This window comes from Camelus dromedarius, chromosome 23 (genome assembly GCF_036321535.1).
Source record: "Camelus dromedarius isolate mCamDro1 chromosome 23, mCamDro1.pat, whole genome shotgun sequence".
Lineage (NCBI taxonomy): Eukaryota > Metazoa > Chordata > Mammalia > Artiodactyla > Camelidae > Camelus > Camelus dromedarius.
In genome coordinates, this window is record NC_087458.1 from 4,091,149 (window position 1) to 4,112,082 (window position 20,934).

A 20,934-nucleotide genomic window follows, 5' to 3' on the forward strand; every position below is an offset into this window, starting at 1 on the left:
TATAAGGAATATGTTTTATTCATCTTTTTGTCTACAGCACCTAGCTAGTATCTGACACAAGATGAATGTTTACTAAATAGCTATTTATTAAATTATAGATGAGAGATAAATATGGTTTACTTTGAAAATGCAAAGAAAGAAACAGAAAACACATTTGTTGTATCTTGTAAACTCGTACCAAACATTTGTGAATAGATTTATTAATTGGGGTGGAAAAAATAGAAAGTTCTACCTTTAAGAAATAGAAGTAAATATGGAAACAGAAGTCAGGTCACCTTAGTCCTCTAGAGTTGGTAGAGCTAACTAGTCTCTGTGAGTGAGAATCTAGCCTATCTGAAGCTCTCTAGCTCCTACTTGCGCAGCGTCAGCCCCAGGATAACACAGTCAGGGCAGGCTGTGGTTACATGTCTCAGCCCAAGAATGCATACCTGTTAGGGAAATTCCTATTGTGGCCACAATGGAAAAATAAAGACCTAGGGGGAAGAGAAGAAAAGTAGTAGGAGTGTCACTTGAAGCACAAACAAAGAGGGAAATTGAACGGACGATCTCTGCATCTGCTTCAAGAAAGGCACACCAATTCCCTCCCAAAGTACATCGGTGTGCTGCACCATTGCGGAAGGGACGGAGGAGCAGGACGGGGTTGGCTGACTGAAGTCACATCTTGGGGAAGCTGGCCAGGTTGGCAATGCCACAAGCGTTGTTCTTATTCCGAGCCATGAGGATATAGCCTTTGTTCCCCCAGTTTTCTCCCCAGCTGTAGGAACCAATCAAGGAAAACACTTAGTACCCTTACTTTATTCATTAAAACATTTACTGAGTATTGTGCTAGGTACTGATGGTTTACAAAATGAATAAGACAGTTTTCACCTTTAAAGAGGTGAAAGTCAAGAAATGGAGAGAAGGCATGGTGCTACAGGACAGACTGCTTCTGATTAAGGGGACCAAAAAAGGCTTAACAAAAGAGGTGGCATTGGAGCTGAGCCCAGAGGCAGATAGAATTTGGACCTGTGGAAATGGGAAGCCAGCAGGGGAGGGTGAAATGAGTTAACAGAGACTGGAAAGCATGGGTCATGCGTTAAGATCACGTAGCTGAAAAACAGGGTGCCTGGCAGGGTACAGTGGGAGGTCAGGCTGCATGATCTTTCCTGCCAGGCTAAAGAGTTGGCGCTGTGGCTCCTCATAATGTGGGAGACACTGAAGTTTTTGAATGGGAGAGTGAAATAATTCAGTTTTGTGTTTCATGAATCTTGCAAATGTGATTCTAGAGCATAAGAAAGAGGCAAGAGATGCTGAAACTGGTGACCTTGGTTTGGGAGTAAACCCACAGAAGAGAAGAATGAAGCTCTGAGAACAGGTATGACTGCTAAGGGGACAAGTGGAGAGACTGGAAGATTAGACAGAGACAGAGAGAGAGAGGGAGGGAGGGAGGAGATTGGTCTGTGTATCTTCCTAAATTGTTTTCATGAATTTTCTGTCCTTTTTCCCCCAACCAAAAAATTCTCCAGTTACCCAATACATTTGACTTAAGACCTGGACCTGGACCTTTTTCCAGGGGACCCTGCCTGGGTGTGTCCCTTACTATTCCCAGCTCTCCTGGATGCAGCCCCACCCTTGACACTTGATCAAGAAAGGACAGGGTAAGGGCTTGCACTGCGAGTCAAGAAAGGGCGATCACAAGACAGAAGCTGTGGGAGAAGGAACACCTTCTTAGAAAGATGCCCTAGGTGATATAAAAAGTTGCTTTAGGTTGGAGGCAACTCCAAGCCTCACGTTCTATCCTGCCAATGCTCCAGGCAGCAAGCCCAACCTGGTTACACTGCTGCATTGGTTTCGGCACTCCTCAGAGTCTAGGATTCCTGCTCCTTGGAGGGCACCAAGGACAGAAAATTTAATCAGTGCTATGCCAGGCTGGTGTTGCCCAAGAAGGAAAGGAAAAGAATAATTCCTGTAAGTCTGCTCCCTGACAAAGTCACAAGGAGCTAAAGAGAAATGGGGATCCAAGGTGCCCTGCATTTTTATTTGTTCCCAATAATAGGGAAAGAAACATTAATGTTTGCTGTTGTTCATATCTACCTTCTGAAAAGCATTTCTCTTCACAGACTTCAAAATCTTTGAGCAGTTCTTATATACATCCACCCTAAGGATCTGGAAGAGCAGAAAGTTCTACAAGGGGATATGCAACCTTTCCATTGTTGACACGGTTCCCTACTGCTTATAGACGGACTGATGACGGAAACCTCCCTAAGAAATCGATCACATAAGATATAAAAAAGAAAGAAAAATATGTGTATATAATTCCAAAGCTCCTGCTGGTTCTTGGTGCTACTTTATGTTCTTGTTCACTAGGTCTGGCTTTCTAAGGGGGCTGGGAGATGACTGAAGACCGACATCTGCTCTTTGTTTGTGTCTGTGACTAAGCACCCTGAGCAGTGAGCAGCTGCCCAACACATACTTTTAGTACTGCTGTCTGGCCATTAAGTGCTAGAATTAATAGCCTTTGATTGGGATGGTAGAACTGAAAGGTCTGAGAAAACTTTCTCTTGATTTGAGAGAGGAAAAAAAAGGAATATTGGGAAGTTGGAGTTGAGGTCTAGTGTTAGGAGGGTAATCGAGTGACAAACATGGTGTTCCCATCATTACCTGTTTTTAATTATCCAGTGCTTGTTTCCCTTCTGAATCCCATATCCCACTGCCAAAACCGCGTGGTTCAGATTAGCGCCATTGCAGTTTTCATCGTAATACACACCTAGGAAACCAACAATTGACATGAAGCTTTCCCCAATCCAAGGGCTGCCCTGTGCGGTCTCCCACTCTAGGAGACCCTCTGCAGAATCCCATGCCAGTCAGGAGGGTTTACAACAGAGATGCTCTGGGCTGTGGCAGCTGTTTCTCTCTGGCAGACTCAGACTGAATATGGAAACAAGTACTGCAAATGCTCAATACGCTTTGAGAAGCTGCCAAGCCCACATCATAGGAGATAGTTTATTGTGCTCTGTAGGAACAGCTCCTTACCTTTACTGTAAAACTGGAAGGAGGTCAGGCTTGCATCAATGGCCACAGAGATGGGTCCCACTCGGGCCACTGCCCTCTTTAAGGCTTTTTCGTTTCCCTCAGGGATCTCTCTGTACCCTCTGCACTTAGCTGCCTTGCCTGTTGGATTGTACATACAACTTTCATCCTGGAAAAAACAAGGTTGAAATATGACTAGGATTAAGCAACAGGCAATGAAACGGTGAGTAAGAAGTTGTGCCAATGTTTTGGGTGTTGTCAGGGGCAGAAAGCTAGAGTCTTTAGAGAGAGTCTGTCCATTTTAGACAACTGTTAAAAAAGAATGTGAAAAGTGGATACCTTGTACTGTACACAAAAATCAGCCCCAGGTGGTTTTAAAACATAAATGTGAAAGGAAACACTGTAAAACTTTAAAAAGAGAATATTTTTATTACCTCAGGTTAGAGAAATATTTCTGAAATAAGATTTTTTCGAAACACAAGTAATCTTCTGGCGATGTAGTATGTGTGAGCCTCGATAGGCAGCAGGGAGGCACCACCTGCTGTGTGGGGAGGAGGCCAAGGTCAAGGTCCAGCTAGAAGGAGGGCCTGGGTCCCATGAACATACTTCAGGGAGCTATGAGGCAGAGTTTTGGTTGGACCCTTGTGCTCTCATGAGAGGTAGAGATAAAAGCACATAACATGACACTAAAACAAATTAGTAAGAACTTAGCGATTTAGCCTGTGAATTTCCAACACTATGGTTTGCAGGTCTAGTTAACGATTATATGTTTCATTGCCAAGCCACAATTATGGAATCTAATGACAACCCATGTCCAGGTGGTATATTCTTTTTGGCAACCCATTTTCCTACAGACTACCCCTTCAAAATCCTAAAGTTGTATCTACAAGAATACATTATCTAAATATTAACAGTAATGGGAGCATTTGATGATATTCTATGATTACAGTAGTCTCCTGTCTTAATAATTTCCCAAGATTCATTTGTCCTCTGCCATATGATCCAAACCCTTGATGCTTCCTAGTGCCAAAAATTGCACAGATCTACAAGTAAGATAAATTATCTAGGGAGTGGACTCAGAAGGATGTCATGTGATGATACATTAAAGTAAAAATAATCTGTATAATGGCTAGAATTAAATTACTGTATTATCTGGCTGCTGCCTTATCAGATTTTTTTTAAATTTTGTTTTTCTTTACCTCCTTCCACTCATTCACATATTCATATGAGAAGACATTCTTTCAGTTTTGGAAAATAACTGCTTTTAAAAATGGTGAAGTACATAAACAGAACAGTAGTCCAAGATTCAGAATGTTAAAAATGGAACACATATTTTATATGGTCAACTCTTCATTTTAATTGATTATGGCACCAAAATCATTCCATGTTGCTCTAAAATGCTGAAGAGATTATTTGAGGGGGCAGGAGAATAGAAATTATAAATCAATTGATCCTTGTATTCTAAAATAGGGTATCAAATGTTATGTAATTTTCATTTAAATTATTCAGAGTCCCTGAGCTATTAAACTATCTCTCAAAAAACTTGTTACTATAGTACTGAATAAATGAGGCAAACTGTCAGTGGGTAAGTGATCAACTACTAGTTCTAACAGTATTTAATTTATTTTTCTTTAATATAATTAGATAAACCTTTAAGTTGGTTGCCTGGATTAATTAATATGGAAAAAATTGTAAACATGAATTTGTTTTTTGTATATATTGTTGGAATTTATTTAATTTTTTGATATCAAGTGACAACCAAAAGTTGTCAAAGGATATTTGACAATTTAAAAAAAGATTATTTTGCCATGTCATCTCACTCATCAGCCCAATGTATTCAGAATTAAAAGGCTAATCTGTTAGAGCAGCTTCACTATGCTGAATCTTACAGTAGCAGCCCCAGAGTTCAAACATGGACTTAGGACCCAGCAGCTCTGAAAACTGTATACATATTAAAGAATTTTCCAGGTACAACCTCCAATTTCTCTGCCTTGTATCCCCTGACAGCTAAAAAACCATAATATGGAACAATACTGGTATGATATTGATAAAATACAGTACTGTTTTGATGTGGCTAATGTCATGAGAATGTGGTGAAGTGATGTTTCTATGTTGGTTGTTGAGTATCCAGCAAAATTGATTTGTTCCATCATTTACACTAATGAGCATATTACTGCAACAGACATCATTTCATATGACTAAATATGAAAATAAAATGTGTTTGCTATTGGATTTCAAAAAAGGAATTAAAATCACAAAGAAAAAATTAATAAATTTACTACAATAACATTAAGAACTTTTCTGGATTGAAAGACATCACAAAGAGAATGAAAAGATAAATTGACCCACAACACACATAGTATTAGTATCCAAATATCTTTTAAAAATGACTAAAAATCAGTAAAAAAGAGAACACAACCTAATTAAAAACAGGCAAAAGATATAAACAGTCAATTCACTGAAGAAGATATGCAGATGTCCAGATAAGCATACTGATGAAGGTGTGAATTAATGAGATTTCTAATACAAGTACAGGCGGGAAAATAAACCTTCCCAAATACTTTGGTAAACAATTTGACATTCTCTGGTAAAGCTGAAGACGCATGTACCCTAAGACTCAGACAATTCTGTTCTTAGGTGTTATATTCTAGTAAAGAAATTCTTGCACATGTGCATAGAAGACAGGCCTGGGAATGTTCACAACAGGTAAGCAGATCTGACAGATCTTGGCTCTGCTACATAACTCGTGGTTTAAATTTGAATATACTATTTTCTCTTCTCAAGTGTCAATTCCGTCACCTATAAAGTGAGGATAAGCCTACCTTACAGGGCTGTTATGAAGATTAAATGAGAAATGCACTAAGCATGTGGCTTAGCACATGATAGCCATCATCTGTATTACTCAGATTTACTATCTCTGCTTCAAAGGCTCCTGTTGCAAAGGCCCCATATTATATTATCTATCAACCCCATGTATATAAAAAGCCCTCAGCTCTTCTTCCTTTTAAGTAAGAAAAATCTTCCTATTAATAAAGGACATAATAGGAGGAAATGAGTTGATCTCCAAAATTGCAATAAATATGAAGCAACTTTTTTTCTTTTTTTATACACGTTAGCATATTAACTTACATAATTTGCTTAAATGTTCCCCAAACCCACACTAATATTATAAAAAAAGCCATGTAATTCATGAAATTAGGATGATGGGTTTGAAGATTTGTGATGGAAGCGGTAGGAGTTGAGCAGAGAGTTATAGAGACCTACTCAGAGATCTATGCAATAAACCTGTCCTGTTTTTCTCCAGGACCCTTGGTAGCCTAAGCTCCACAAATTCTCCCAGACTATGTGGATCTTCATGGCTTTCCATGGGAAATTATACCATCAAGAATGCCAGATAGGGTAACAGAAAACATGGTTTCTGCAATTGTTTCGATTACAAAATGTCATGCTGGGGAAGGAGGAGCCATTGCAGAACTGCATGACTGTGCAGGACAGTCTTACCTGTCCCACATATGGGTAGGCATCTTCAGAGTCAATGCCCCGGTTCTTCTGCACATACTGGAAGGCATTGGTCATGTAGCCCCCTCCGCAGCCATCATTCTCAGACACACAGTCCACCAGGTTCTGGGGACTCAGATTTAAGAGTTTGCCAGTTTTCTTCTTGAGCTGGCCCTCCAGGGCACCCACAGAGCTAAAAGCCCAACAGGAACCACACTGACCCTGAGAGGCACAACAAAGAAACTATCGGTCATTGCTGTTCACAATTTTTGTTTCTTCCTTCTAACTGCCCAATGAAATTTTATACATTTTATAAATTCCAGCACCTGTCCCTTTTGCTACAAAGTCTTCCTATTTTCCTTCATTTAACCTCTGTGGCATTGTCCTGTTGCTATTGTTGCTACTGATAACTTTTTACTACTGTTACCGTTAGCTGTAGTAAAGCAGAGCAGATACACATCTTCCTCTGATACATTTATCATAAATTGAAAATATAGTAAGTCAAAAATACATTTAATACCCCTAACCTAGCTTAGCCTAGCCTACCTTAAATGTGCTCAGAACACTTATATTATTCTATAATTGGGCAAAATCATCCAACACAAAGCCTATTTTATAATAAAGTGATGAATATCTCATGTAATTTATTGAATACTGCACTGAAAGTGAAAAGTAAAATGACTGTAAGTGTACTGGCTGTTTATCCTCGTGATCATGTGACTGACTGGGAGCAGCAGCTTGCTACCACAGCCCAGAAGCAAGAGAATGCATTGCACTGTCTACTGCTAGCTTGGGGAAAGATCAAAATTCAAATTCGAAGTATAGTTTCTATGGAATGCCTATCACTTTCACACCATCCATCACGAAGTCAAAAAATCAAAAGGTGAACCATCAGAAGCCGGGCACCAACTGTACTGGCTTTGCAAACCACTAGATGTGTGACCTTGGGTAAATTACTAAATCTCTCTGTACCTCACTTTCCTTATGTAAAATGTGGATAATAATAACATAATGGGATTATGAGCATTAAAAAAGTTAATTCATGTAAAAGATGAATTATGTGTAACAATAATAATCCCTCAAATAGCACTAGCTATTATTATTAGCTCAGGTGGATTATACATTTTTCTTTGTTTCCTGCCCTTTCTATTTTTTAAGATTGAGAATCTCCTGAGGACACAGGTTATGTCTTAGTCATCCTGAATCTCTACTGCCTAGCACTGTATCTGGTAGGTTCCAAAAAAAAATTTGTTGAATGAATGTTAAATCAAGTGTTCATCAGCCTGATATAATCAGCATTTATTAAGGTCGTGGAAAAACTGACATTCTCATGCTGGCAAGAATGTAAGATTGTAAAACCTTTTCTGGAAAGGATTCTCTGTGACTTAGTGATTCCAATTTTAGGATTTATTTTGCAAAAATACTTGTATATGTGCACAAAAATATATGCATATGGGTGCTTACAGCAACACTATTTGTAAAATAAAAAAAAAAAAGAAAGAAAAAGAAACCCCAGAAACAACCCAAATGTACAAAAATAGGGGTAAGTTAAATAACAGAGTAGGCTGTATTTTCTTAGCCTAGGGAGAGGTACCTTACTTCCTTGCCCTCTCTTCCTGGTGCCCTCCTACCTTAAACACAGAGAAACAGAAAAAGGGAGAGGTCATGCCAGCTTACGTATCCACACCCAAGAGAATGGAGGGTACCTGGTTTTTGACAGGAGTAACATATCCCTTCTTTCGATAATCAACAGAGTCTGGGGCTCTGCCTTCCCAGTCTGGGATATAGAGGGTGTCATTACTGTGGGAATGAGACGGGGGTACTTTGAGTCCAGTCATCTTCTGAACCACTTCTTCACTAGTCTGGGACAAAGAAGAAAGAGGCCAGGCATAAGTGGGGAATCAAGGCAAACAGGGCAGGTAGACCAGAAGCTGAGGCTCAACTCACCATGTCCCCCAAATGGTTCATGGCCAGTTCATATGTATGGACACCAAGAGAGGCCTCAAGATTATGGATGGAAATATGCTTCAGGTTTTTTTCCCAAATTAAACGCCGAGAGATTTCATCCACCTAAACAGAGCATAGTCAGTATTGGCACAGACTGTGTCTGTGTACAAAATTACATATGTAATGTGCAAGTTTTTAGGAGAAGAGATTCGATTTACAATCATAGAGGGTTTACAATCTAGTTGGGGAACTGACTATGGGATTATTAAGAGCAAGCAAAAAGAAATATGTAAAAATACAAAGAATAGAATGCAAAGCTCTGAAGAGATATATAGAAAAAATGCTTATGGATTAATAGCATTAATCTGAGAAGTCTTCCCAGAAGAGAAATATAAGACAGTTATAAAAAAAAGGAAGGATAGGACTTGATGGAAGGTGAATTGAGGGTAGGAATGAAAAGTATACGTTAACAGGGAACAGGGGCAGGTTTACTTGGTTGGAGTGGTTAAGGTACTGGGATTGAAGAAGGGAGTCTGGAAGCCGGGACTGGAGACCTCAGGTTCCAGCCCTCCCACCGTGCTCCCTCGAGGGCCCCAGGCACCTTGCTGTTATACTGCTTTCTGTAGGTCTTCTTCCATAGCTCCCATTGGGTGTCCAGTATCTCCTCAGGGTATAGAGCGAAGCTCACCACAGGCAGCAATAGTAGAACTTTGAACCCCCACATCCTGGGGAAGGGGATAATTAGGGAAGACTCTTCTATTTGCCAAGGGGTTCCTAGCCTTACTTGGCATGAGGAAATAGCTGGAACCTTTTTACCCAGCTATGTGGTTCTTAACCTTCAGGAAGCAGTCTCCCATGAGAAGCTAACAAAAATTCGCAACCCACTGTAGTCCCTCTCACCAGAAAAATGAATGCACATACAATAATTCTGGGGAGTTCATGAACCCAAAGTTAAGAATCCCTTCCTGTGGACCATGAGGCAGAGGAAAACTAGGCTTTGGTAAACAAAGAATTGAGGGTGGTTTCCATATGATAAAACAATAGTCAGGAGGGGTCTGGGTTTGGTTTGGATGCAGTGCTGATATATCTGGTTCAGTATTTTGCTTTGGGAGATTCAGCGCGCGCACGCGCGTACACACACACACACACACACACACACACACACACACACACACACACACACACAAAGAACAGCACAGACAACCAGAAATGGGGTAGAAAATTGACAATCAGGATGGGCTCAGGACCTGTCTCCTTCAATGTCCCCAGAATACACAAAGGAGAGATTTCCAATAAATTTTGCTTCCTGATTACTTTTTCAAGGCATTCTTTTGTTTCTTGTCTAAAATTTGATACTTCTGAGCTCGCCAGAGGAGGACAAGGGAGAAACTGATAGCATTTCCTATTCTCTAACTATGAGATGTTTAAGGTCTCCTCAGTCTTCATATGCATTTCTTCCTCCTTTCTCTTCCTTCTCCCTCCTCCGGCAGGAAACTGTCCTAATTTCAACCAGCTGCTGTGGGCAGGGAAGTTTTCCTTTCTTCTTCTAACAAAAAACGCCCCCAAACCTCTGTGACTGCCTCACAGGACAAAAAGCCACAGGACCAAAGTCTGTTAGAAGAACATTAAGACAGAGGAGCAATGTTCTGCGATCACTGAACACACAGCTTCTCAGAAGTTTGCTTTAGCTTCATTCACTTTTTTCACCGGCTTTCTAATTACGTGTCCTCCATTTTAAGAACAATTTTGTCCATAGCAGGTAATACAGCTTGCATAATTTTTGAATTTGTAGTCTTTTTGTTACCTGTGCAAACTGGAAAACGGCCAGCAGCACATTTAAGTATTAAGCGCTTTGACATGTCTCAAAAGTGTAGAAGTGTTTACTGAGCTGCCACCTCCCTGCACCACTCCTCCTCCCTGCTAGAAAAGTTAACTCTTTTGGTACCTTTGCCCCAAATAAAAAAGCCCAAGAGGCCACTCTTTGAGAATATAAGATGTCCTATATTCTTTGCTTTCACTAACAACTTTGTATACATACATATATACATATTATGGACGGAATCCTAAAGATTTCCAGGCAGATTTTATTTGGCCAGGAATTGACCTAAGAAGCATCACTGTTTTCATCCAGAGCCTGTAAAGTTCATTTTGATCCCCAAATCACTACACCCCTAATACTCCTAAAAATGGGGAACTGGCAGATAGGAGAAGCTAAAAGATCTAGGAAACTGAAAATGTTACCTGCTGACGGAGTCTGTTCTCTGGGCTCGTCTCGGCAGGGAAGTGTGGATAATGTGGACGGATGACTAGGGATGCTGGATTTATTCCACCAGGATTGCGGAAGTCAGCTCCAACTGCTGGCTGGAAAATTTGGATGGGGAGGGCAGTGCAGACAGAAAGGCTGAGAGGGGGGTTAGGGAGGAAGGAAGGAGGCAGTGGGTTTGCATTGTTTCTGTGTGTACATGTGGAGCATGTGTACCACGGTGGAGAGTTCTTAGGTATTTAGTTTTACATGGCTGTCTGCCTTTGAGGGCAGACAAAAAAAAGACCTCAATACACATCGCCCGAGTTGGGGCTTACCTTCTCTTTGGTGGATAAATAGACACAGTCCTGATCTCCCTCATCCTTCGTCTTTATATCATTTATTATGCTGCGGGATTACATCTTTTCTTGCCCTTTTCTTGTTGTTACTCATCTCTCCAACTCTGAAACCTCAATTTTCAAATTTGTGTCTGACCCTCACGTCAGGGATGAGGAAACGAACACAAAAGGCTAGAAAGGAGTATGGAAGGGAAACCATAGGCTCCAAAAACACTTGTGCTTTGTAAGCTTATTGGCTAAAAGCTGTCATTGCTCCCAGGCTGGGGAATAGCTTTCCCAGCCTAACACGGCTTTGCTGAGAATATACCCAGAAAATTCAGAAGAAATCAGTTCTAAAAGTAACCAAAAACAGTAACCCTGGTTTTTTATGAGAGCCCTTGAATCGATGCCATAAGCACTGATAAACTCACATGTGGCTTTTCTTTGTTGCTAAAACTCTCAGCTGGTGGGATGCCTGATGAACATTATCTGTCTCAATTATTAAAATCCCTGATCCAGGTCCAAATCATGTGAGCTTCTCCAAATGCTTCCCTCAACATCGAGGCATGTGACAGATCATAAGAATCTAGTTCAGTTCCTAAACCACATCCCCATTTTCTTCCATAAACAGATGTGAGGGAAGAGAAAAAAAGGGTCTTTGGAGCAAAAAGGGTAATACATGGGATGTAGATTCAGTTTCTAGCTGGATTTCATACAGACTCTCAGGAACACGGGTTTACACCTATTGGTTTTAAGATTTCCTAATGAAACACATGGTCCTAGAGGGAAACCAGGTCTAGACCTGCATGGTTTAAATTTCCCCGTTCCTAACTCCTTTAAATCCAGAAGGGGAAACACTAGAAGAACACTGGAAGAAGTCCAGATGTGCCCTCCTGGTCCCAAGTCCTAAATTCACCCCTCTCCCAAGGACGTGGGCAATCCCCTACCTCCCCATCCACGGTCAGATGTCCCTGCTGATTTTACTCAGAATGAGTCAGGATCAGGAGGACAACCAAGGAATGCTGAGTGATCAGAGCCCTATGATTTCTGATGCCTGAAATTATAGTCATACTGTGCTTTATGCTTGCATACTTGCAGCTCAAGCTATAGATTCAACCAGTTTGTGGGTGTTTGTTGTTTATGAGCTGGGAAGGAATAATAAAACCACAATCAAGATCACACAACACAAAGTTTACAAAAGGAAAAAATATTTTGTTTTAAAATCTTTGCTACATGTCATTATTTTTGCCACTGTAAGGCTCAGCACAGATGCCAGCAGTACAGAAATGGCCAACAAGAAAAAAACAATCAAAAATAAAACCCTGAAGGAAAAGCAGAAACAAAACCCCCAGAGCATCTTCTCCCTCCCCTCCCCTTCCCCAAAAGCCCTATAATAACTGTACAATATTATAGTCCTGATCACATTTAAAAACAGTTGATTATTTAAAAAAACAAGGATTTCATTGGAAACTCAACTTTTTGGTTTCTTAAACTGTGATATAAATATATATGTATACTGTACGTGTGCACATAGAATAAAAAAATAAACTGTCTCCTTTTCCACTCCACTACCTGGCACCAGACTGGAGACAAAAGGAAGGGAAACCTAATGACATTCTCTCAGCCTCTCCAAGGCCACTTGTGCGCCTCAGTCCCCTATGGCTACATTTAATATGTCTTCTCCTTATTAATTCAGTCTTGCACTTCAGATACTGGCCTGAGCCAAACAAACAAACAAAAAGGCTGATACACATGACTGTTACCTGAGAAAGGTAAAGAGTGAGAGTAGTAACCTGTATCCACATTTATATGGCTATAGTTCATTATTAAGTGACCCTGTCAGGATGGGAGTCCAGGTCCCATCTATCATCTCGATTTATTACACTTGTACTATAAAGCAAAATCCAATCTCAAAATTAGAGAGGGAACAAAGAGGAAAGAACTATAGGCCCAGAAGAGACCTAAATCTGTTTCTTGCAGCCTGGATACTTTGAGAATGGGATGAAAGAGGCTACTTTGCAAGAAGGCTTGGTATTTGGTTTAAACTCCAGCAGTGAGGATTTTCACTGGGACTGCTAACCCAAGAAGTTGAGTTTCCATGCAGAAATAACCTCTACAGAACACACATCATATGTGATTCTGACAGAAAAATGCAGCATTATCCTTATGGCCAAGTGTGGGGTTTCTGAAAGTGTTCACCTTGCCAGCCTATTTCTGTAATGTTTGCAGATCTTCCCTATAAGGTGAAAGCACCAAAAGCAGGAATAGCCCACTTTACACTGTATATGTTCCATGGGAGACCAACCACATCAACAGAAGACGTTATGTATTTGCTTACAGTTGCATATTGGCTGGGCATAGAAATAAGTGCAGCAAAGACATTTATTTAAATATTCTTTGGCTGCAATACTAAGTGAAAAATACCTGGAAGATTTAACTCGTTAGGACTCTTCGAAACACACAGAAAAAGACAAAGATAAAATCTGGGACAAATTTTGCATAACTCCCTAATAGGGAGAAAGAAACAAACACAGAAACAAATGTGCTCGTGCTCACACACACACACACACACACACACACACACACTCTCTCTCTCTCTCTCTCTCACTTCCTTACTCATGTTTCTTTCCAGAGGAATTGCTCACAGGCAGCAGAAAGAGCCTATGCTCACTTCCTAAAGCCCCATGTATACCTACCATGTTTCACGGTCCTCAAACATGAGGACATTTCTCCTATCCCCCACCTTATTCAGAATTTTTTTCCAAAAATAAGCCATAGTATCCAAGGCAAATAGTGATGTCAGGTTCTCTAACCTGCCCCCTGCCCCTAGCACAAATCATCTCTGCACAAATTTCTGGTCAGGAGACATAAGGAAAGGCATTCTTAACCTCACCCAGCCTTAATTATTCAAAGGGTCCCCAAAGCCTTGAGGACTGACTCCATTTCTTCTATAAATGTTATCTTAGAGAGGCAGGAAGACAAGGGGAAGGCCAGAAGGGAAAGGGGGTACACATTAGGGGTGAGGGAAGGGAAGGGAGAGGAACTTTTATTCTGTTTACAGAAAGATTTGCTTTTTTAAAACAAATGGTGATTTTTTTTCTCCCCCACCCCTTATCCTCACCCCAATAGCTCTATTCTGAAAAGGAGGGAAACATAGTTAAGTCAGGAAATTCTTCATTGTTGTAACTGTTGCTCTGGTCTCCCAGCATGGACAGCATCTCCTAAGAGAAAAAGAGTAAGCTTGGGTCACACACCTTGATCCTCTGTATTCATCGAGCTCCTTCCCGGCAATGCCCTGAATCACCACCCCTGCCCCCAGAGGGCTTCCGCTGTGCCGAGGCCCCTCAGCCTCCCTCGCTCCCAGGAGCGCCGACTCCTTTAGATGACAGCCTTTGCCCTAGTGCCTCCTGTCTGCCTCCTACAGTTCCACTTTTCCCTCTTCTCTAGTTCTCAGTGTTTTCAAAGGGAGAAAAATCTGCTTGCCACATTTCATACAGCCCCCATGGATATATATGGAGTATCTCTTATCCTATTTATTCTCCACCAAAACCTGTTTTGCCTTCTTTCAGCCTGTGTTTTGAGCTGAGCTCCTCCTTTGTCCGGCCTTAGATTACTCCACTGACTCTCGCGGTCCCCTCAGGACTTACGTAAATGGACCTTCATAGCTGTAATCAGTATGCTTACACTTAAGCGGCTATGAAGTGGGGATATGGTTCTCTCCGAATGGGCTGAAATTACTTTCTAGGACACCTCCGCATAGCGCTTCCCAGCACTAACTACAGTCTGGTTAACGGCCGTGCAGCACGCTTAAGTTCACAGCCTTTCCAATTAATGACATTTACTCCTCTATGTCCCCACTCTTGTCTTCTCCCACTTACTAACCTCAGTCAAACACCTCAGTCCATGCCTGCTTCCTACTGTCTCTCCTCCCTGACTCTTTCTCTCCCAGGCTCGGGTCTTCTGAAGTCTTTTCACTGACTCACCTGGAAAACCTCAGGCTGGCCCGGCTGCGGTGCTGCCGGCTGCTGAACGTGCTGCTCGTTAGAACTTGAACGGTGGTGAGGCTGCTGGCCCTGCCACTGTGGCCAGACACCCACACCCTCTGCTGTTCGTGTCTGGAACTGTCCTGCAGTCTGTCCAGTCTCAGGAGCTAGAAACACGAGGAAGAAGAAACAACTTCAATCTGCTAACTCCATGGAGAGGAGAAACTATTCCACAACTATGTGCAAGTCATTAATTTTATCTAGATACCTCCTGCCCCTCCTTCTGCCAATCAAGGCCTCTTCTACTTCAAACCCTGGTCCCACATTAATTTTTCTTCTCTAGGTACCCTTTCCAAAGAGTCCTTTGCTCATTTAGACTAGATTTGCATGTCATTAAATTTATAATACCTTACTTACTTTTTGTTGTATGTGCTAAAGTCTTTTTCATGTGGGTAGGTTTTAAATTCCAAATGGCCTGTCACCTTGCATTTTTCCATTATTAGGTCAGTACATCCAGGACACAAACAAGCCATTTTAACTATCAAATCCTTTCTCTTTAGTGGTGTGATTTTCCTGTTACCCTCCTTTCAGTCAGAACTCACCAAAGTTGGATCCACGACTGGCGAGACTCGGGTAGGCAGCAGCACCAGGAGATGCAGTGGAAGCACCAGGGAGGGACATAGGGCTGAAAGAGGATGGAGTCTGAAAGCTGCCTACACCAAACTGGGAAGAACGAGTCTTGGCTGTAGCCTGGGTAGCCACCTGCTAAAAGAAAGGGACAGAGAGCAAAGAGAACATGAACATATTGCACAGACCATTTTTATCAGAGTTAACCCCCATCAATCACTGGATTCTTTTGTGCCAAGCTCATTACTTATTTTCCACTGTACATTTCTTCCAATTAACTCCCAATTTCCCTTGACATTATTTTTAGGCACCTGTGATAAAGTGCAAAAAGCAAACAACTATGGGAGTAGTAAAAGTACACATTTAGAGTTGTGAGAATTAAGTGAAAATGACTTAAATGAAAGGACTTTATAAACGGTAAAGTTATATAAAAACTAGATGCATTAATAACAGTACAGCATTTTATATAGAGAGAAAAAACACTGCATTATTTTATTACTCAGTCTGTACCACATTTATTCCTAACGATTTTTTTTGGGGGGGTAACTAAACATTTTCCTCACTATTACAGTAATGCATATGCACTGTGGAGTATTTTCAAAACAAAGGAGTGGGAGAGGATATAGCTTAAGTGGTAGAGTGTATGCTTAGCATGCACAAGGCCCTGGGTTCAATTCCCAGTACCACCTCTAAAGATAAATAAATAAATAAACCTAATTACCTCCACACACACAAAAATAATAGTAAACAAAACAAAGGAAAATAAAAAGGAAATAATCATCCACAATTCTACTACGATAGACTCATGGTTAACATTTTTGGATAATTTCTTCCAGTTCTTATTTTCCTATGCATTTTTAATACAGTGAGGTCATACTGCATATAACAATTCTGGAGCCTACTTCTGGTTTTGGTTTTTTATTTAAAATATTACTTATTCAAAATAAGTATATATCAACATACGAAAAGACCTTAGCTTTAGCTTTACTATATAATATATATACACATATACATTGTATGAAGATTTTTCAACACAATTTCTTTTTTGGTAAATAGACATCACTGTGTATAAATTAATAATTAAACTTCTCCTTTGTTCCTATATTTTGTAGCCCTAATCAAAGTGGAAACTTCTTAGAATTTACTCTGAAACAAATCTGAAACTCAAACCTGCTCAAGATGTTCATGACAAATTCTGATTTAAGGTGAATGTGAAAACCATAGACTCTGAGATACTTGGATTATCTACAGTTTTTAATTATCTGGCTGCTCCCAATAAGGATAAAAATTGAAAGGCAGGGGAGCAGGTGTGTGTGTGTGGGGAAGGTATTTAAGACAGACAACAATAATTTTACAGATGGCAAAAAGCCTAACCAAACAAAAAAATACACAAAGAACAGGCAGATGAGAAGGTTTACCTGGGCAGAGAAGCCTGGGCGGGTGCTAGGGGTCCAAGCTGGGGCTGCTCCCTGGGTAGGATTGGAGTGGCGGGAAATCTGGGCCAACATTTGCCCTGCAGAAGCTGATGGCTGGACAATGGTTACAGGAGGAGCCAGACCACTATTTCTAGGAGTGAAAAAATAACAAGGTAAAGGATTAAAAAGATGGGTTTATCATAGAATTTAGGAATCACAGGATAATCTAGTGCTATTCCTAGATTCCCTTGACTCCCTGGGGTAAAGGAAAAACTTCGTAACAGAATCTGGAAAAGATGAGAAGGACTGACAGTCACACACTGATCAGGCCACACAGAGATGGGACCTAGCACATGGCAACAGGACAGGTACAATGAAAAAGGAGGAAGAAAAGCAAGATTGTCTCATCCTAGGCCTACAGGTTCCACTGCTTTATCTGAAATAGCCAGAGAAAGCTAGGGAAGAATAAACTTGGATTCAGTAACTGAATCCCTCAGTTGCCCTGTAAAGCAGCACACACATATGGGGCTCACCTGAAATTCTCTGCCGGCCGGGGGGTAGGAGGGAATGAGCTGCCCTGGGAGAATAGCTGTTGGGTGGCAGGGACAGTGCTGGAGGAGATGCCTTTACTCTGATCTGTGGACCAAAAGGAGTCGGGGGAGGGCCAGTCAAGGGGCTGCAGTATATTAGTTCAGCAAGTTCCTATTTACTCATGAGGTATTAGGATTAAGTGGAAATATGCTGGAAGACTACTGACTGGGCAGTTACAGGCCCATCAGCAAGTGATTAAAATGAGAACTTAAAACAAGAGTGAGGAAGAAACATACCTGCATTGATGCTGGAGTAGATTTCTGAAAATCTTGGATCTCTATCCTGGGCAAACAGACCCTCTGACTTCTCGAGGGGCTTGCTGTGTTCTGGGCCTGTGGTTGTCACAGGCTGGACAGAAACCTGTGGAATATAATGATTAAAAATAACCATGAAATAACCCTAAAAGTCATATAAAGGTACACATACATTCCAACTGGTTCTGGGGGTATTAAGGAAATGCTCACCTTCAAAGACACACTAACCTGGGAATGATTGTAGCCGGCTAGTCCATCTCTTCCTGGTACCACATCCAATTCTGTTTGCTGTTGCTGCTGCCTAAATGTTAAAGACAAGGAAAGAAACAGGAAAAAAGATTTTAAAAAAGAATCTGGGGAAAAGGCTTAAAACAAACAAACAAACAAACAAAGTGCCACCCACCAAGGCTAGTCACTGCTCAATAAAGGATCTTCCACTATTTCTCACCTGGATGCCATTTGCCCTGAGCCCATCTCCAGGGATAAGTTAGCTGCAGGGCCTAGCTGTGGCCTCTGGATTGTATTGGACAGTGTAGGCCGTGGTTCCTGGCTGGAGTTCCTGGGAAAATGGCGAGCAGAGAGAACAGAGGAAAAAAAAAAATATCTGACTCTGACATAAAAATACAGATACATGCTATAACATGCGTGACCCTTAAAATATTACACTAAGTGAAAGAGGCCAGTCACAAAGGAACCACATAATACACATTTCCATTTATAAGAGACATACATTTCCAATCATATAGAGCTTAGGGAGGATGACTGTTAATTACTACAGGACTTCTTTTGGGGTAATAGTTTTTTTTTGTGTGGTAAGAGTTGTACAACTGTGACACACTGAAAAATTAAACACTTGAAATGGGTGAAGTGTATGGTATGTGAAATCTGTTAATAAAACTCTTTCTTACAAAGCTGAGAAAGAAAGTTCAAACAGAAAAGAATCAATAACAGAGAAAGAGACTAACAACAGAGTGGATACAGCTATGTTCTAAAGCAAACTATGGTCCAGGGGCCAAGTCCAGTCTATTGCTCACTCTTGTAAATAAAAGTTTACTGGAGCCCAGCCATTTCTGTTCATCTCATTTGTCTAGAACTGTTTTCAGGCCAAAACAATAGAACTGAGTAGCTGCAACAGAGACTATATGCCCCTCAGTGCAAAGATACTTACTATTCAGTCTTTCAGTTTGCAGATGACTGCTCTAGGAAAAAAGTCCACCAGACTAGAGCAGTAAACTGATGTATAAAACACCAGTGGTGTAGAAAGGGTTGAAATATAAAACTGAAATACAGTTGACCCTTGAACAACACAGGGGTTAGGGGCACTGTCTCTCCTAGTAGCCAAAAATTTGAGTGTAACTTATACTCAGCCCTCCCTATATGTGGTTCAATCCACAGCAGACCATGTAGTACTACAGTGTTTACTACTAAACAAAATCTGAGTATAAGTGGACCCATGCAGTTCAAACTCATGCTGTCAACTAAACAAATCACTCACATCTCAGAACTGAGTCTCCAAGCTATTGTTAGTTAAAATTTTACTCTACGTGGATGAACTACCCCAAATTCTAAGAAAGTGGAAGATGTGGAACTACTGGTGTTTACTACTAGAAAAGTAGAAGAGAAAGGTAATTTGATAAGGTTAAGCAAACTGGGCCCATGAGAAATCCCAACAATGGAAAAGGTCTTTATGGCACATACTTCACATTGGTGTTGGTACAGATGATGTACTCAATTTCATCTGAGTAAGGGTTCTGGAAAGTAAAGGAGCTGGTTCTCATCCAGAGCCATTCTCGGTTCTTAGACCGGAACCGGAACATGACAGATAGCACCTGGCCTTTTAACTTCACCACCTGGAAAAGGTTTGCATGCCATCAGTTGAAACCCATAAGAATTTCTCTTTACACATCTACAACCCTAAGATTCTTGTGTCACTGTCTGTAAAGTGACGTTCTCTCACAATGTCACGTAACAAAACAACATGAGGAGTGAAAACTAAGTGACTAAATAATGAACTATGTTTATCATGTTTCTTCTCAGAGTTCCAAGTTATCTGACCACTCTAGTCAATGTTAAACACAAGTAAAATTTTATTTCCAGGAGAGGAAAGACTATGCTTCCTTCACTTCCTTGGGAAGTCCCTCAAAGATACAATCTAGACAATTTACTAGAAATTTGTTAAGTTTAGTGACACTGAATACAGCTTACACATTGCCCCTCAGTCCTAGCTTTTTCCCCCTAGCCTGAGAATTTCTGGGTTTACAGCACCCATGAAGGTTTCTATAAATAAAACTAAGTTGACTTTAGTTTTACTTTGCTTTTTGTTCTTTAAAATAAATTAATTTTAGATTATTTTAGTTTCTAATCTCATAGAATAGAAAATCTTTTGAATCCCCCTCCTTAACAACAACAAAATAATAATATTAACAGCTAACATTTATTTTATAGTTACTATATGTCAAGTACAAGGCTTGATATAGCCTAGTAGGCTATATATTTTCTTTTTTTTTTTTAAGAACATCAACATTTAACATTATAAAAAAGAAATGAGATATAAACACTTGCATTTAGACAATAGTAAGTGGTCTCTAATACTTACATGTGCTCACTGAATAACATGTACACAATGAACATCATTACATTTGTACACAAAGTACTGGATCTGAAAACCTGTTTATTGCTGTACATATCTATGCCAATGAAGTATTAAGCCCAGTAATTCAAAATACCTACACTTTAAATTGCTTTTTAAGATAACATTTGTGCTTAAGCTGATGGGAGTATGGCGGTAACTGTGGACATTACAATCTGACTAAGAAATAATCACGGCAGATAATGAGAAATACCTCTCTTAGCAATAATGAAATGGCACATTTTAAACACATAAACAAAACTTTTAAAAAACAAATGTGAAACAAACATGGCAATAATCAAAATGGGAAGGAAAAAAAAAAGGAAAACAAGCTTCATTAGAAATCGTAACTAAATTTATGTACTAAAAAAGCAAAAAGAAATATAAATTTATCCAGACTT

The 20,934-nt window shown here is 40.4% G+C and overlaps 2 protein-coding genes and 1 pseudogene across 7 annotated transcripts in view; 1 reads left to right on the top strand and 2 right to left on the bottom strand.

The window, feature by feature from the left end:
- CTSK (cathepsin K) lies at nucleotides 1–12,079 on the bottom strand. The gene is made up of 8 exons (XM_010996738.3): nucleotides 10,696–12,079; nucleotides 9,056–9,179; nucleotides 8,455–8,577; nucleotides 8,214–8,369; nucleotides 6,511–6,729; nucleotides 3,013–3,178; nucleotides 2,641–2,746; nucleotides 1–754 (listed from the first exon to the last, which is right to left on the bottom strand). Exons 2-8 carry the CDS (start codon nucleotides 9,176–9,178, stop codon nucleotides 655–657), a joined length of 993 nt encoding a protein of 330 aa, XP_010995040.1. The 5' UTR covers nucleotide 9,179; nucleotides 10,696–12,079; the 3' UTR covers nucleotides 1–654.
- LOC116148149 (ubiquitin-conjugating enzyme E2 D3-like) lies at nucleotides 3,776–4,231 on the top strand (annotated as a pseudogene).
- A 146-nt stretch (nucleotides 12,080–12,225) lies between the features above and the next one.
- ARNT (aryl hydrocarbon receptor nuclear translocator) overlaps nucleotides 12,226–20,934 on the bottom strand; it is a 50,692-nt gene continuing 41,983 nt past the window's right edge. For 2 of the 6 annotated variants that reach the window (XM_010996742.3, XM_010996741.3), the window contains 9 exons: nucleotides 19,603–19,754; nucleotides 18,353–18,463; nucleotides 18,133–18,205; nucleotides 17,887–18,010; nucleotides 17,593–17,695; nucleotides 17,063–17,210; nucleotides 15,620–15,779; nucleotides 15,018–15,184; nucleotides 12,226–14,255 (listed from right to left, as the gene is read on the bottom strand). In XM_010996742.3, the coding sequence (XP_010995044.1) occupies nucleotides 14,166–14,255; nucleotides 15,018–15,184; nucleotides 15,620–15,779; nucleotides 17,063–17,210; nucleotides 17,593–17,695; nucleotides 17,887–18,010; nucleotides 18,133–18,205; nucleotides 18,353–18,463; nucleotides 19,603–19,754 (1,128 nt within the window). In that variant the 3' untranslated portion in view covers nucleotides 12,226–14,165. Of the gene's footprint in view, nucleotides 14,256–15,017; nucleotides 15,185–15,619; nucleotides 15,783–17,062; nucleotides 17,211–17,592; nucleotides 17,696–17,886; nucleotides 18,011–18,132; nucleotides 18,206–18,352; nucleotides 18,464–19,602; nucleotides 19,755–20,934 lie in introns of those variants that run through there. The other 4 variants (XM_031436489.2, XM_010996740.3, XR_010377446.1 and 1 more) reach the window with 3 other exon arrangements.